At 43.3% G+C, this 18,231-nt stretch overlaps 1 protein-coding gene across 1 annotated transcript in view; it reads right to left on the reverse strand.

Moving 5' to 3' along the window:
* LOC140465074 (doublecortin domain-containing protein 2-like) overlaps positions 1–18,231 on the reverse strand; it is a 219,123-nt gene that overhangs the window by 135,282 nt on the left and 65,610 nt on the right. Inside the window, exons 3-5 of the mRNA XM_072560919.1 lie at positions 17,285–17,361; positions 8,420–8,551; positions 4,658–4,804 (exon numbers count right to left, since the gene is read on the reverse strand). Coding sequence (XP_072417020.1) covers positions 4,658–4,804; positions 8,420–8,551; positions 17,285–17,361 — 356 coding nt within the window. The remainder of the gene's footprint in view (positions 1–4,657; positions 4,805–8,419; positions 8,552–17,284; positions 17,362–18,231) is intronic.

Raw genomic sequence — 18,231 nt, forward strand, 5'->3', positions numbered from 1 at the left:
AAACTGCAAATATGGAACTTATATGGCCAAATGGTTTTGATTGTAGCTCTTTAACAGATGAAGAAGCACAGGATTTCCAATCCTCACTGCCCACCCCTAGCCTAGTACCTTTTCACGTTGTGATCCTCTTTCTGAAAATTAACCCAAATCCAGAGTACTTGAATGTGAAACTGTCCAGCCCACAACCTATTAAGGTTAGCCCTGCACAATTTTGCCCAAAAATTTGCCTGTGGTTTTATGCCATTGTCAGGGTGGCACAGTGGCTCAGTGGTTAACACTGTTACCTCACAGAGACCTGGGTTCAATTCCAGCCTCGGGTGATTGTGCAAACTCCCTACACATTCTCCCAGTGTCTGCGTGGCATTCCTTCAGATGCTGTGGTTTCCTCCCACAGTCCAAAGATGTACAGGTTAGGTGGATTAGCCATGCTAAATTGCCCATAGTGTCGAGGGATGTGCAGACTATATGGATTAGCCATGCAAAATGCAGGATTATTGGGTCAGGGTGGGATTCTCTTTGAAGGGTCTGTGTGGACTTGATGGGCTGAATGGCCTGCTTCCATACTGCAGGGATTCGATGGTTATGAATATAAGTACTGGACAAAACCAATTTTCTTTCAGGACAAAATATATGTTATTTCCTGATAATTCTGCCTTTGTTAATACAATGCGTCATGGGCCTCTTAAAACCAGGATTTATTATTCCATCTGATAGATGAAAAATCATTTATGCTAAATTGCTATGAGTGGAAACAAAGAATAAAGAAAATCATAGCACAGTAACAGACCCTTCAGCCCTCCAAGCCTGCACTGATCCAGATCCTCTATCTAAATCCGTCACCTATTTTCTAAGCTAATTCCTTTGCTTCTTGCCCAATCATGTATCTATCTAGATACATCTTAAATGACGCTATCATGCTCACTTCTACCACCTCCACTGGCAACGCTTTCCAGGTATCCACCATTCTCTGCATGAAGAACTTTCCACATATATATCCCCTAAACTGTCCCCCTCTCACTTTGATCTCGTGAACCCTAGTAATGGAGTCCTCCCTCTGGGAAAAAGCTTCTTGCTATCCACCCTGTTGATACCACTCAAGATTTTGTAGACCTCAATCCTGTTCCCCCTCACCTTCCATCTTTCTAAGAAATATAATCCTAATCTATTCAACCTCTCTTTATAGCTAGAGCCCTCCATACCAGGCAACATCCTGGTGAACCTCCTCTGCACCCTTTCCAAAGCATGCACACCTTTCTGGTAATGTGGCAACCAGAACTGTACACAGTATTCCAAACATGGCCGAACTAAAGTCCTATAACAATGATAACCTGACCAGCCAACTCTTGTACTCAGTACCTGGTCTGGTGAAGCTTGCCGTATGCCTTCTTGACCAGACCTGATTTGCCACCTTCAGGAAACAATGGACCTGAACACCCAGATCTCTGTATACATCAATTTTCTCCAGGACTTTTCAATTTACTGTATAGTTCGCTCTTGAATTGGATCATCCAAAATGCATCACCTCACATTTGCCTGGATTGAACTCCATCTAACATTTCTCTGCCCAACTCTCCAATCTATCTATATTCTGCTGTATTCTCTGATAGTCATCTTGACTATCTGCTACTCCACTAATCTCAGTGTCATCTGCAAACTTGCTAATCAGACCACCTATACCTTCATCCAAATCATTTATGTATATCACAAACAACAGTCGTCCCAGCACAGATCCCTGTGGAACATCACTGGTCACAGGTCTCCATTTTGAGAAACTGCCTTCCACTACTACTGTCTCCTGTTGCCCAGCCAGCTCTCTATCCATCTAGCTAGAACACTCTGGACCCCATGCGACTTCACTTCCTCCATCAGCCTACCATGGGGAACATTATCAAACTCCTTACTGAAGCCCATGAATATGACATCTACAGCCCTTCCCTAATCAATCAACTTTGTCACTTCTTCAAACAATTCTATTAAGTTAGTAAGACATGACGTTCCCTGCACAAAACCATGTTGCCTATCATTAATAAGCCCATTTTCTTCCAAATGGAAATGAATCTTATCCCTCAGTATCTTCTCCAGCAGTTTGGCTACCACTGACGTTAGGCTTACCAGTCTATAATTACCTGGATTATCCCTGCCACCCTTCTTAAACAGGGGACAACTTTAGCAATTCTCCAGTCCTCAGGGACCTCACCCATGTTCAAGGATGCTGTAAAGATATCTGTTAAGATCCCAGCTATTTCCCCTCTTGCTTCCCTCAGTAACTGGGACAGATCCCATCCAGACTTGAGGACTTGTCCACTTTCACGGCTTTTAGAATACCCAACACTTCTTCCCTCCTTATGCATTGACCTAGGGTAATTAAACATCTATCCCTAACCTCAACATCCATCATGTCTCTCTCCTCGGTAAATACCGATGCAAAGTACTCATTAAGAATCTCACCCATTTTCTCTGACGCCACGCATAACTTTTCTCCTTTGTCCTTGAGTGGGCCAACCCTTTCTCCAGTTACATTCTTGCTCCTTATATTATGAATAAAAGGCTTTGGGATTTTTCCTTAACCATGTTTGCTAAAGAAATCTCATGACCCCGTTTAGTCCTCTTAATTCCTCATTTCAGATTGGTTCTACATTCCCAATATTCTTCCAAAGCTTTGTCTGTCTTCAGTAGCCTAGAAAGTGTGTATGCTTCCTTTTTCTTCTGAGCTGGTCTCACAATTTCACCTGTCATCCATGTTTCCCTAATCTTACCATTTCTATCTCTCATTTTCACAGGAACAGATCTCTGCTGAACTCTCTTTAAAAGCCGCCCACATATCAAATATGAGCTGCTCCCAATCTATATTCCCCCGCTCCTGCCGAATTTTGCTATCATTGGCCTTCCCCCCAAATTTAGCACTCATCCTTTAGGACCACTCTCATCTTTGTCCATGAGTATTCTAAAACTTACGGAGTTGTGATCACTATTCCCAAAGTAATCCCCTACTGAAACTTCAACCACCTGGCCGGGCTCATTCCCCAACCCCAGGTCCAGTATGGCCCCTTCCCGAGTTGGACTATTTACACACTGCTCTATAAAACCCTCCTGGATATTCCTTACAAATTCTGCTCCATCTAAACCTGCAACACTAAGTGAATCTCAGTCAATGTTGGGAAAATTAAAATCTTCCATCACCACCACCCTGTTGCTCCTACATCTTTCCATAACCTGTCTATATATTTGTACCTCTATCTCACGTTCGATGTTGGGAGGCCTGTAGTACAGCCCCAACATTGTTACCACATCTATCTATTTCTGAGCTCTGCCCATATTGCCTCACTGCTCAAGTCCTCCCTCGTGCCCTCCTTCAACACAGTTGTGATATCCTCTTTGTTCAGAAATGCAACTCCTCCGCCCCTTTACCTCCCCTGCTATCCCATCTGAAGCATCAACATCCTGAGATATTTAGTTGCCAGTCACGCCCTTCCCTCAACCAAGTCTCAGTAATAGTAATAACATCATACTCCCAGGTACTAATCCAAGCCTCAAGTTCATCTGCCTTACCTGCTGCACCTCTTGCATTAAAATAAATGTGCCTCAGACCACCTGTCCCTTTGCATTTATCATCTGCTCCCTGCCTACTCTTCCCCTTAGTCACGCTGACTTCATTATCTAGTTCCCTACAGGCTTTAGTTACTACCTTCTTACTGTCCACTAACCTCCCCATTTGGTTCCCATCCTCCTGCCACATTAGTTTAAACCCTCCCCAACAGCGTTAGCAAAAGCACCCCCAAGGACATTGGTTCCAGTCCAGCCCAGGTGTAAACCGTCCAATTTATAATAGTCCCACCTCCCCAAGAACTGGTTGCAATGTCCCAAAAATCTAAAGTCCTCCCTCCTGCATCATCTCTTAAACCACTCATTCATGCTGCCTCTTCTTTCATTTCTACTCTGACGAGCACATGTCACTGGGAGCAATCCTGAGATTACTACCTCTGAGGTCCTACTTTTTAAACTTTCCTCCTAACTTCCTTAATTCTGCTTGTAGGACCTCATCCCATTTTTTACCTACATCACTGGCGCCTATGTGTACCATGACGGCTGTTTGTTCACCTCCACCTTGAGAATGTCCTGTAGCCAATCTCAGACATCCCTGGCCCATGGACTTGGGAGGCAGCATACTATTTAGGAGTCCTGTTTTTGACAAGAGAACTGCCAACTACTCCCCTTACAATTGAATCTACTATGACTATAGCCCTTCCACTCTATTTCCCGCCCTTCTGTACAGCAGAGCCAGCCATGGCACCATGAATCTGGTTACTGCTGCCTTCCCTGGTGAGCCATCTCCCCCAACAGTAACCAAAATGGTATACCGTATCACCGCAGGGGACACCTGCACTGCCTTCCATGACAGAGGAACCCCCTTCCTTGTTACTTTCCTATTTAGGTGCAAAAGCGATTCTATCTCAATTGCCCTGGTCTTTCTGACTTGGATCCAGTGCCTAATATTTTGTCACATTATTTTAAGATATTTATGATGACCCCAACAACTGCACCATAAGAACTAGCTTACAATTAAATTCGGTTAATAACACTTACGTGGATAGAAATTCAGGTAATTTCATAACAGGATGGAAAGCTTAAAAATGTAGTCAAACAGGGCTAACCTTACCCATTAGATCTTCCTCGGCATGGTTTACTGAAAATCAGTTCACCATAGGGTAATTTCTTAAATTTATCTCTGCCCACTGCAACGTAATATCCACCGTTCTCAAGCTCTGTGCCATCATTGATGCACCTTCCATCTAATGTATGAAGCCTAGAAGAAACACAAAATCATCATAGTAAAATAAAGTATGACTAAGACTCTGATTTTGCATAACAGTCAACCCGTTCGAAACTTGGCAATCACTGATAATTAAATAAATATAATAATCATTATGTTTTAATGAGCATTTGGGATTACAGATGCAACACACAGAATGCGTAATATCAGCTTCATTATTCAGCTGCTTTATGTTCAGTTAGCTTGCTATGTTAGCATTAAAAAAAAATCAGCAGTGACAGAATTCTGAAGAAGATTGATTAAAATGCACTCACAACCCATAAATTAACTTTACTGTCAGCTATTAAAAGCTTGTTCAAAAATGTGACAATTTTCAGAAATCTGGTGCACATAGACTTAGCATTCTGTAGGGTCTTTATGTTTTCTTAATACTTATTCATGAATAGGAGAACAACTAGAACATTTACCAGACACACAACAGTCACAGACTAGGAGAGCAACCCACATACCTTACCAATTATTGCCTGCATATAATCTTAAATCATGAGATAAGACACACACTGTGCACAATCCTCATATATTTCACGTTATAAAAGATGGTAGCATCCAAGTGCTCAGGTCAATGAGTAACATAAAACACATTCGCGTTGCAGTATTCTAGTCCCAAAGTGAAATTGTTAAGATAATAAAGTTATGGAGTTATGAACGGAACAGTAAAACCTTAGAATCCCAGCGGGAATCAATATAACCATCAACTTTGTGTCAGCATTTCTGTAATATTGCACAAATAGAATGTTTTGTTTACAAAATACTTGTGATTTTTACAACAGACAAATAGATCGGTCTCGATGGCCCTGTTCCTTAAACTGAAACCAGGTTTATGGATGCATCGTGTCAGATTATGAGGAGTACAATAGCTCCAAATCACTAAAATACTGTGGATTCTGGAAATCTGAAATAAAAAGAGAAAACTGCTTTCGAACCTTAGCAGGTCTGGCAGTATGTGTGGAAAAAGAAAAGAAAGAGTTAACATTGAGACTACAGTACCACACCAAAGAAGAGTGACACTGGAGTCAAAACATTATCTCTTTCCATAGATGCTGCCGAACCTGCTGTGTTTCTCCAGCTCTTTGTGCTTAGCGACATCAGTTAGTTTTCATTGTAAGAAATGAAAACTAATGGCTGAAGCAAAAAAAAGCTTTCCATTTGCATGTAAACTCTGAGCCACATTAAATTTCAGTTGGCTCATGGTTAACCAGTGTTAACTGCTTCAGTAATGGAGTTTGAAGTGTGCAAGAGCTCTCCCCATGGGCTAGTTTTCCACCTCCAACTGTGGATTCCTCTTCAGAGTTGGAGGCAGAGCTAGGGTGGAGGTGGGTAGCCAGCCCTGGTCTCTTTGGGATGGGGGTTCACTGGGTATCGCTGATGATTGCATAAGAGAAGAGAAGCAATTAAGTGTCCAAGATTAAAGCTAACAGAGGTTAATCATGACTTAGCATTGGTGGTAATGGGACAGCAGCGCAGCACAGCACAGCAAATGGAACAGAACGGCAGTGGGACAATACCACCTGGCCCATACACCCTCAGGCAAAAGTAAGGACTGCAGATACTGGAAACCAGAGTTTAGATCAGAGTGGTGCTGGAAAAGCACAGCAGGTCAGGCAGCATCTGAGGAGCAGGAAAATTGGTATTTCAGGCAAAAGCCCTTCATCAGGAATACTGACCTGCTGTGCTTTTCCAGCACCACTCTGATCTAAACCCATACACCCTCAGTCACTGCCACAAACATTAGCTCGGCCTTCTTCAGGGTGAACCCACAGAAAGCAATTGGCCCAGATACATTCCCTGACCATGCACTCGGATCCAACTTGTGTGAGTATTTGCAGACATCTTCAACTTCTCCTTACCGCAATCTGAAGTCCACACTTGCTTTGAGAAGACCACTATGATCCCAATGCCAAATTAAAATCATACAGCGTGTCTCAATGACTACTGCCCAGTGACTCTGACATCCATAATTACAAACTGCTTCGAGACATTGGTCACAGTTCACATCAATTCCAGCCTATCATCTTGTCTAGATCCTTTGCCGTTCAACTCCCAACACATTAGGTCCATGGCATACGGTATCTACCTGGCCCTACATTCATCCTTGGAACAGCTGGACAACAAGGATACCAATGTCGGGCTCCTACTTACTAACTACAGTTCTGTTCTCAAATGCCAAATTCCAAACAAATTCCTCATCTTCAAACTCTGTTCCTCGACCCCTGCAACTGGATTGTCACTTTCCTGACCAACAGACTGCAGTGAGTAAGGGTAGGCAACCACACCTTCTTCACAATAATCAAAGACACTGGTGCCCTGCAAGGCTGCGTACTCATCCTGTTACTAACTCCTAATATACACACATTTGTGTGGCCAAATTCCACACTAACTCCATTTACAAGTTTGCTGACAACACCACCATTGTATGTCAGATGCTAAACAGGAAGGAGACTGAGTGCTTAATGGCACAGCGTAAAGACAATCATCTCTTTATCAATGTCAGAAAAATGAAGGAGCTGATCATTAGTTACAGGAAATAGATTGGAGGGTACACCCCTGTCTGTATCAATGGTGCTGAGGTGGAGATGGCCGAGGTGAGAGCATGAAGTTCCTAGGAGTGATGATCATCCAATAGTCTGTCCAGAGACTTTTTCTTCCAGCAAAGAGAACCATGTGCATTGTATACGATGGAACTGTTCAGGAGAGGTGTCAGTAATGATGCAGAAGCAGGCTAAGTTGTGAGGTTACCCCAGGTGAGTGAGTCAAAAGCACAGAGGTCAGGGGTTCGCAGTTTGGGAGGATGAGGTGGGTAATAGCTATTGAATGAACACGATGCATACAATAGTGAGAGTTGTACACCATCAACCGCGGTGCAAGGCTTATGTGTTTGCAGAGTTAGAGTGATTGGTCACCCTGTAAACGTGAGGCAGCAGACGGATGATACTGGCACTTACTCCTACCACATTGGCATGCCTTGTATTTCACCTGGGACGTTGAATGGTCATTGTGGCCCAGTCTGGCTGAGCCAGGTGGCAGCACCTTCTTTGCCAGTTCACTGCCCTCTTTTTCACCACCCCATCCACCAGTACCTCCAGACCCTTGTCAATGAAGTGAGGAGCTATTTCACTCTCTAAATAACAGTGCAGGACATCAGTGTGAAGGGCGGTTCCTGGCTGAGAGTGTCCGAAGTGCTGCACAGCCGAGCTTGAAATACTGTGCCAGTGGAGTGAAACTTGTAAAGTCCTAACAGCAATGAGCAATCCTACTTCTGCAGAACAATTCCACGAGGTGTGTACCAAAGAACTGTTTGCATAATTGATACAATGTTGAGCAAAGAATACATGAAAAAAGTCATCATAGGTAAGAGTTGACCAGGTGCCATAAATCCCACTCAAAAAAAAATTGCCAAAAGTTAGCTATCTTCAGCCCATTGATTTTGTTCCCAAATGAAGTGGCAACAATTGAGGCTAAAAAAAGTCTGACTCATCAGACAAACAAAACAGCATGATTCCACATCACTAACTGAACCCCCCAAATATGCTCCATTTACCAAAGCCCCTAGCGTCAGTATATTCAATGATTATTACAGATGGAACTTACTTTCTTACAGCTCCAGTTCGAAGGCTCACTTTCTCAGTGATGCTGGAAAGGACCTGTTCCCACTCGCCCAGTATTCTCTTCGGAATCAGCAACCGAGTAGCAGGACTTAAGAAGTCTCCATTTGAGAACACACTATGATTAAAAAACAGCAATGTATAAGAATGAAAACAGATACTCGGAACATTTAAACAAAAGGAGAAAATGTCAGTATTACGTCTTTACACAACAAAATTTAGGCCTAACTTTCACAGCTCAGTAACCCAAAATTCACTATTTTGTTTTCTCTGAAGACTGCCTGTTGTCTGCTCAGGGTACATGGCTCAGGTGATAAGTAAATCAGATTGTGGTAGCAATGGATTAGGGAGATCACAGGCATGGAGTTTTACTGGAAAACTTGTGGTGCCTGGAGGAAACACTTTCATTCCTCTTAGCCCACAAGCTGTGCTATAAAGGCATTTACCTTCTGGATTCCACCCTTCTGTCTCTCTTAAAGTGCCAGGTTTCCTGAGGCTTGGGAGACCTGGCCAATTCTGATCAACAATAATTGCTGTTTAAAATGAAGGCACACAGCCTTATTAAAACATGCAAATGACCAGCTCATCACTTCCCAATTTGCCTCCATGAAAATCAGAAGGGGGCTCCTCCTTCAAAGTTTAACCTTTTAAACTTCAAAAGTGAAAACATTAACTAGAGACGATAAGAAATAGGAACAGGAGTAGGCCATTTGGCCACTTTCTGGATTAGTGGTGCTGGAAGAGCACAGCAGTTCAGGCAGCATCCAAGTAGCTTCGAAATCGACGTTTTGAGCAAAAGCCCTTCATCAGGAATAAAGGCAGTGAGCCTGAAGCATGGAGCGATAAGCTAGAGGAGGGTGGGGTGGGGAGAAAGTAGCATAGAGTACAATGGGTGAGTGGGGGAGGGGATGAAGGTGATAGGTCAAGGAGGAGAGGGTGGAGTGGATGGGCGGCACGGTGGCACAGTGGTTAGCACTGCTGCCTCACAGCGCCAGAGACCCGGGTTCAATTCCTGCCTCAGGCGACTGACTGTGTGGAGTTTGCACGTTCTCCCCGTGTCTGCGTGGGTTTCCTCCAGGTACTCCGGTTTCCTCCCACAGTCCAAAGATGTGCAGGTCAGGTGAATTGGCCATGCTAAATTGCCCATAGTGTTAGGTAAGGGGTAGATGTAGATGTAGATGTGGGGGTATGGGTGGGTTACGCTTCGGCGGGGCGGTGTGCACTTGTTGGGCCGAAGGGCCTGTTTCCACACTGTAAGTAATCTAATCTAATCTGTAAAATAGGTAGGATTTGGCCACTTGAGCCTGCTCCACCATTCAATAGGATCATGGTTGATCCAATAGTCCTGCCTTTCCCTATAACGCTTGATTCTCTGACTGATTAAGAATCTACCTTAAACTTAAATATACACCAGGACTCTGCCTCCACAGCTCTCTGTGGCAAGGAGTTCCAAAAACTCTCAACCCTCAGGTGCAATTCCTCCTCATCTCAGTCTTAAATTGGCAACTCCTTATTGTGAGCCTGTGCTTTCAGGCCTTGATGTGGATGTCTGCACCCATGTGTGTCACATGTATGTGGTAATAAAATGCCCATTTACTGAATGCAGAAAGAAATAATCCCATTTCATAAATGTGCTGTTTACTTGCCCAGTGGCATGTAGGCTCTTAACTGCATATAGATGCAGCAGTGGGAATTTTCTGTGGGAGCGGTGAATGCACACAAGTGAATGTGGTCAACAGGTTGGAAAAAAAAGTCCTATTGTAAAGAGGCGGTGACCTGGTAACAGCGTGGAACTTAGCTGATCACAGATCACTGGGTTTCATGTGACCCAAAACAAATCCTGCATGCTTATGTAACATAGATTTCCATTAGATTAATGGGACATCACATCAGAAGCTTTCAGCTGGTGAAGTCAATACAAAATGCAGAATGAACATGGAGTTTTGAAGAGGCTTTGCACTGCAGTAGCAGTGGTAACCTAACAAAGTCATTGGAGTATTCACAAAAAACGTAGAAGAGGATAAAAGCAAAAATAAAGTTTTAAAGGGCTGGATAAATTTCAACTTCGAGTGAAATTAATTGAACCAATCAGATTTCACAAAGTCACAGAGAACCCTGGAGCAGCTAAAGGGATAAGGAGTTTAAAAATGGTGGGTTTGTGCAATGCACATGATAACGTTTCACAAGAAGGACAACATATGAGTATTTTCCATGGAGGTAGATAATGAAGTGAGAGGTAATTCTGAACCAAAATCTCTCTCTGTGACATTTCCTCCACTGAGGGTCCATTATTAACCACAGGTAGATACTTCCCACTCAATTTTTCCCAAATCCAGCATGATTTATATTACCCCAAGTGTAACAGGGGGCATTGCAGTCAATGGGACATAGAACATAGAACATAGAACAATACAGCACAGAACAGGCCCTTCGGCCCACGATGTTGTGCCGAACTTCTATCCTAGATTAAGCACCCATCCATGTACCTATCCAAATGCCGCTTAAAGGTCGCCAATGAATCTGACTCTACCACTCCCACAGGCAGCGCATTCCATGCCCCCACCCCTATACCTTCCACCCTTCACCTTAAATTTATGTCCCCTTGTAACACTCTGTTGTACCCGGGGAAAAAGTTTCTGACTGTCTACTCTATCTATTCCTCTGATCATCTTATAAACCTCTATCAAGTCACCCCTCATCCTTCGCCATTCCAACGAGAAAAGGCCGAGAACTATCAACCTATCCTCGTACGACCTACTCTCCATTCCAGGCAACATCCTGGTAAATCTTCTCTGCACCCTCTCCAAAGCTTCCACATCTTTCCTAAAGTGAGGCGACCAGAACTGCACACAGTACTCCAAATGTGGCCTAACCAAAGTCCTGTACAGCTGCAACATCACTTCACGACTCTTGAATTCAATCCCTCTGCTAATGAACGATAATACTCCATAGGCCTTCTTACAAACTCTATCCACCTGAGTGGCAACCTTCAAAGATCTATGTACATAGACCCCAAGATCCCTCTGTTCCTCCACCTGACCAAGAACCCTACCATTAACCCTGTATTCCGCATTCTTATTTGTTCTTCCAAAATGGACAACCTCACACTTGGCAGGGTTGAACTCCATCTGCCACTCCTCAGCCCAGCTCTGCATCATATCTAAGTCCCTCTGCAGCCGACAACAGCCCTCCTCACTGTCCACGACTCCACCTATCTTTGTATCATCTGCAAATTTACTGACCCACCCTTCGACTCCCTCATCTAAGTCATTAATAAAAATTACAAACAGCAGAGGACCCAGAACTGATCCCTGCGGAACTCCACTTGTAACTGGACTCCATGCTGAATATTTACCATCTACCACCACTCTCTGACTTCGACCGGTTAGCCAGTTTTCTATCCAATTGGCCAAATTTCCCTCTATCCCATGCCTCCTGACTTTCCGCATGTCACACCTCACTAGGATTAGTGTGCTGAGAAATCAAACATTCCTGAAGTCATCACAACAGTCTAAGATTTTATCAAAGTATGCAAAAATCTCCAATTTACAAGTTTGTTTACGCCCAGGTGAACAGAAAGCACAGATTCCACCGATAGGTAAGCAAATACGAATTGTTGACATATAACTCTCTTATTTAAACTGTAGTCTTCTTACAAATCCCCTACCCCCAATACATAGGCACACACACACAGAGGCAAAAGAGTTAGAGTGGAGTGGTGAGAAGAAACTGGAAAGGCACTTTGAAGGCTCCTGTCCACAAAATTTGCTGAGATGATCTTTTTGTTTGCCAAGACTTGCTTTATTTAGTCCCTCTTCTCCAGGTACTTTTCACTTTCTTGTAAGATGTACAAAAGGAGTCGTTCACAGATCATAGATTCTCTGACTCATTAGTTAAAAGCAATAACTTGCAGCGACTGGCAAGAAAAAATAAACTGGCTTTTTACAAGCTTCAGGTATTTTTTATTGCAGAGCGACACTTCACCTTTACCTTCAGGAGTTCCGAGGGCTTTTCACAATATCATTTAGAACATAGAACATTACAGTGCAGTACAGGCCCTTCAGCCCTCGATGTTGCACCGCCTTGAGAAACTAATCTGAAGCTTATCTGACCTACACTATTCCATTCTTGTCCATATGCCTACCCAATGACCATTTAAATGCCAATAAAGTTGGCGAGTCGACAACTGTTGCAGGCAGTGCGTTCCACGCTCCTGCTATTCTCTGAGTAAACAAACTACCTCTGACATCTGTCCTATATCTATGACCCCTCAATTTGAAGCTATGCCCCCTCGTGCTATCCATCGCCATCTCAGGAAAAAGACTCCCTGTCCACCCAATCTAACCCTCTGATTGTCTTCTATGTCTCAATTAAGTCACCTGTCAACCTCCTTCTCTCCAACAAAAACAGCCTCAAGTCCCTCAACCTTTCCTCGTAAGACCTTCCCTCCATACCAGACAACATCCTAGTAAATCTCCTCTGAACCCTTTCCAAAGCTTCCAGGTCCTTCCTAGAATGCAGTGACTAGAACTGCACGTAATACTCCAATTGCGGCTGCACCAGAGTTTTGTTCAGCTGCAGCACAACCTCATGGTACCAAAACTCAATCCCTCTACAAATAAAGCTAACACACCGTATGCCTTCTTAACAGCCCTATCAACCTGGATGGCAACTTTGAGGGATCTATATACATGGTCACCGAGATTTTGCTGCTCATCTACACTACCAAGAATCTTACCATTCTCCCAGTAATCTGCATTCCTGTTACTCCTTCCAAAATGAATCACCTCACACTTTTCCACATTGGTGGGTGGCACGGTGGCACAGTGGTTAGCACTGCTGCCTCACAGCGCCAGAGACCCGGGTTCAATTCCCGCCTCAGGCGACTGACTGTGTGGAGTTTGCACGTTCTCTCCGTGTCTGCGTGGGTTTCCTCCAGGTACTCCGGTTTCCTCCCACAGTCCAAAGATGTGCTGGTCAGGTGAATTGGCCATGCTAAATTGCCCGTAGTGTTAGGTAAGGGGCAGATGTAGATGTAGATGTAGGGGTATGGGTGGGTTACGCTTCGGCGGGGCGGTGTGGACTTGTTGGGCCGAAGGGCCTGTTTCCACACTGTAAGTAATCTAATCTAAACTCCATTTTCCACCTCTCAGCCCAGCTCTGCAGCTGTTGTATATCCCTCTGTAACCTACAACATTCTTTGGCACTATCCACAAGTCTACCAACTTCAGTGTGCAGTTTACATCACCCAGGAAGTAAACACATAGTTGGTGGAAGGTCACCACTCCATAACCCAAATTAGCTATTTTTTGCTGAACAAATCTCATTTTTTTATACAACTGCATGTGCCAGCCTACCCACAATTCTTCATTGGTTGAACAAAGTGTCAGTGTAAATGCCGCATACAATATGTTTCAGTAACTGGCTTTTAAGTAGTACAACAATTCCTTCCACAATCCTTGGTCTTAAACCAATCCATTCCTCATTTCAGTCCACTATCAAAAGTGGAGAAAAATAAAAAAGATACAAACTGAAGACTAGGCACCGCATACAACTGCAATGAGCTCATATTAGCCATTTTGCACCATTGCTCAAGATGAATTTATACCCATATATACCCAAGTAAACTCTCAATTCAGTCATTTGGTGCAAATCATCTGTTCAAATTTAAATTTTAATCACTAAAAAAATCTTCCTTGCTCATGTTATCTAATTCAATTGATTGGATAACTCCAGCCTTAAACAGAATAACCAAAATGTCTGTAGCTGATAAAAATATGTAGAAGGTTAACACCTTTCTCTTTTCAATTGAGTTTTTCAAATGAGTAGGGTGGAATGGTGACTCAGCGGTTAGCACTGCTGCCTCACAATGCCAAGGTCCCAGGTTTGATTCTAGCCTCGGGCGACTGTCTGTCTGGAGTTTGCACATTCTCCCCCTGTGTGCGTGGGTTTCCTCCGGGTGCTCCAGTTTCCTCCCACAGTCCAAAAATGTGCAGGTCAGGTGAATTGGCCATGCTAAAATGCCCCATAGTGTTAGGTACATTAGTCCGAGGGAAGTGGATCTGGGTGTGTTACTCTTCGGAGGGTCAGCGTGAACTGGTTGGGTCGAAGGGCCTGTTTCCACACTGTAGGAAATCTAAAAAAATATTGTTTGGGAGGAGGTAAAAAGGATTATTCATTAAATGGTAGAATGAGCAGGTGTCATCATCTATCTTTGACTTAAAGTAGTGACAGTAATTTCACTGCCGTTATCATGTTTACTTCCATTGTTAAACAAAAAAACAGGAAGTGGCCAATTCAGTAGCCTAGCATCTGTTATATGATTCAATTAAATCATGATTGATCTGCACCTCAATCTATCATGTGTTTTCATACTTCGATAAGAAAATTCCTCTATTTGATTTGACTTATTGTCACACATACCCGAGTACAGTGAAAAGCTTTGTTTGTGAGCAATACTGGCAGATCATTGTAAGCAAGGATATATAGAGTAAAGGGTGCTAAGAGGGAGGCATGCAGGTTACACTGCACAGAAGCTGTGCAAAACAAAATCAACATTAACAAGATCAACATTATTTGAAGTTAGAGAACCCATTCATCTGTCTAACAATGACAGGGAAGCTGTTCTTGAACCTGTTCACACATATTCAAGCTTCTGTATCTTCTGCCTGATGGAAGAGGTTGTAGGTGAAGTTGGAGGGAGGGGTCTTTGAGGAAGTTGGCAGCCTTTCCGCAGCAATGAGTAATGTAAATAGAGTCCATGGATGGGAGTTGGCTTCTGTGATGGTTTGGGCTGTGCACACAACCTTCTGTAGGTTCTTACAGTCCTGGGCAGAGCATTACCACACCAGGCCATTATACACTCACCTTTCAATCGGTGCATCCGTAAAAGTTGGCAAGGGTTGTTCATGGCATGCCAAATTTCCTGAGCTGCCTGAGGAAGCAGAGGCATTGTCCTGCCTTCTTGACAATCATCTCTACATGGGAAGTTCAGGACAGATTGTTGGTTCTCATCACGCCTGGGGACTTGACTCTGTCAACCTCTGCTCTGTTGATGTAGATGGGGGGGGGGGGGTGTTCTCCTCTTCTCTGTCTGAAATCAATGATCAGTTCCTTTGTTTTGCCAAGATTGAGAAAGAGGTTGTTTTCATTGCACCATGTCACCAAACTTTCTACCTCCTTTCTGTATTTTGACTTATCATTGCTTGATATCCATTCTACTAGGTTGGTGTCGTCAGCAACCTTGGCGATGGTGCTCATTCAGAATTTGGCAACACAGTCATGGGTGTGCAGGGGAACAACAGCAGGGAGCTGAGAACACATTGTTGGGGGGAGGTGGTTCCAGTGTTGAGGGTTGCTGTGGTGAAGGAGCAATTATCTACCTTCGCTAATAGCAGTCTGTGGATCAGGAAGCTGAGGATCCAGTTGCTGAAAATGGAGCAGAGACGCAGGGCTCAGACATTTGAGATTATTCTGAGGGGATAATAGTGTTGAAGGCGAAGCTGTAGTCAGTCAGAAGTCTAACATAGGTGTCCTTGTTGTCCAGATGTTCCAGGGATGAGTGCAGGGCCAGGGAAATGGCATCCACTGTGGACCTGTTATGTCAGTTGGCAAATCGTAGGGGGAATTGCAGCAGGTTGGCATCACTCTTCCAAAATTCTCAGCTGAGCTAATTTTGTGTGCAAGGAGTTTCCAGATTTCTACTATTCTTTACACGAAGAACAACCCTGAATTTCACCAATCCAATCTTAAAATAGTGCTCCATTTTTCTGGACTCCTGCATCAGAGAAAATAACTTTTCTCCAACTAACCAATGAAAGCCTTTAAAACCATTTTAAGCATTTCTAACTTGATCTCTATTTCACTTCTCTATGCAAAAGAATACAAGCAATCTAATACAACCTGACTTTTTGTTCAACCCTTAGAGCTCAGCTTTTGATGCAGTGCTCTCCCAGAGCAATGAACTAAATTTATATAATCAGAATTGAGGAGAGGAGAGGATACTTCTAATATAAATCAGTGACTCATTCTGCACTGGAGGAACACGAGACTGAAGTCACTGTAAAACTCCAATTGTCCCCAGAGTTAATATTGGGATTGAATATTTGGATAATTGCAGGTTTAGGAATATCAAAAATGTAGCCCAACCATGATCTAAGTTTTTGATACGAGGTTACAGAATCCCTACAGTATGGAAGCAGGCCATTCAACTCATCTAGTCCACACCAACCCTCTGAAGAGCATACCACCCAGACCCACCTCCCTACCCTATACCAGTAACATTGCATTTCCCATGGCTCATCCACATAGCCTGCACATCCCTAGATACAATGGGCAATTTAGCATGGCCAATCCACCTAACCTGTACATCTTTGGACTGTGGGAGGAAACCGGAGCACCCAGAGGGAACTCATGCAGACACAGGCAAAATGTGCAAACTCCACACAGACAGACAGTCACCCAAAGGTGGAATCGAACCCACGTGCTTGGCACTCTAGGTAACAGTGCTAACCATTGAGTCACCATGCCTTCCCTTAGATACATATATCTCTGAAGCAACACAAACACAAAACAGTAATGTCTTGCAAAGCACTTTCCAAATCATAACTAGCTCAAAATTGCTCAGCAATTTAGGTAAACAAATACAATAAATTGTGGCAATTTGGAACTGGATGTCACATCCAGTGCTCATACTAAGCTAATGCGACAAATGACAGTATAGTGAAAACATCAGATGTGTTTGGCACTGTCGATCCATCTGTACATGGTTAGTCCGCAGAGCATGATAATTGTATGCAGCATTATTCCTACTGAATTGATTACTCTAAACCAGTCTTGGTTCTGTACTCACCAAATAATGCACGGCTCTTGAGTCAGCTTTCGAAATCGCGCTGATGCTATTATCCGGCTGTGAGCAACTGGCTTGATCTGAACAAAGAAAATGTGGATTTCATCTGTCACATTGGTTCTTGATTCAGGACTTTCAGCTAAACGCTGAGACATTTACAATTCTTAAAATTTGACTATAAATTGGTGTAAAATGTGTTGAAATGTGTTTTAATCCTTGGAACCTGTACAGAATCTTATATTCTTAATATACAACCTACTTGCAGCTGAGACCTATATGCCCTGTTCTCCATTAATATTCCAAAAATCTCCCTAGAATAAATGCAGCAATCATTGGGGTGGGGAAGAGCACTTTGACACCAGAGCAGATGGAATGTGAATTACACAAGTAAAAAATAACCAGGAAACAGTTGTATGAGCATGGATACCAGCCTGAAAAACTGGGTAAAAGAATTAGTTTGTGTAATATATATATGAACAGAACAGGTTTACAATTCTATTACAATGAACTGATACACAAGGTTTCTTTCTCTCAATATATATGCACAATCATGTGGCCTTAGAAATTTAGGTGGTAAAGGGGTGTGTGAGTGTGCATGCGTGTGTGAATTTTTGTGAGGCTCAAGGCACCCCTAATATAGAATCTCAACTTCATCATCATGAAATTGGCTAGTTACAAAGAGAGGTCAGCTCACATGCAGACTGCTTGGAGATTACAGTCAACAGCTCCAAAAAGAGAACAATATAGAAGGAAGGATAACAGAAAACAAGTAATAGGCATGTGGAAGACTGGTCTTGAGATGATTATAGAAAAGAACAGCCTTGCAGTAAGAATTTCAAGCAGGTGTTAGATACTTTGCATATGTAAATATGTGGCCCCAAAACCTGTTTCAGGCCGAGGTACAGCACCCCGACGTTTTGGCTTGAGCCTTAATGGCAGGAAATAGACTT

Source organism: Chiloscyllium punctatum, chromosome 41 (genome assembly GCF_047496795.1).
Source record: "Chiloscyllium punctatum isolate Juve2018m chromosome 41, sChiPun1.3, whole genome shotgun sequence".
Taxonomy (NCBI): Eukaryota; Metazoa; Chordata; class Chondrichthyes; order Orectolobiformes; family Hemiscylliidae; genus Chiloscyllium; species Chiloscyllium punctatum.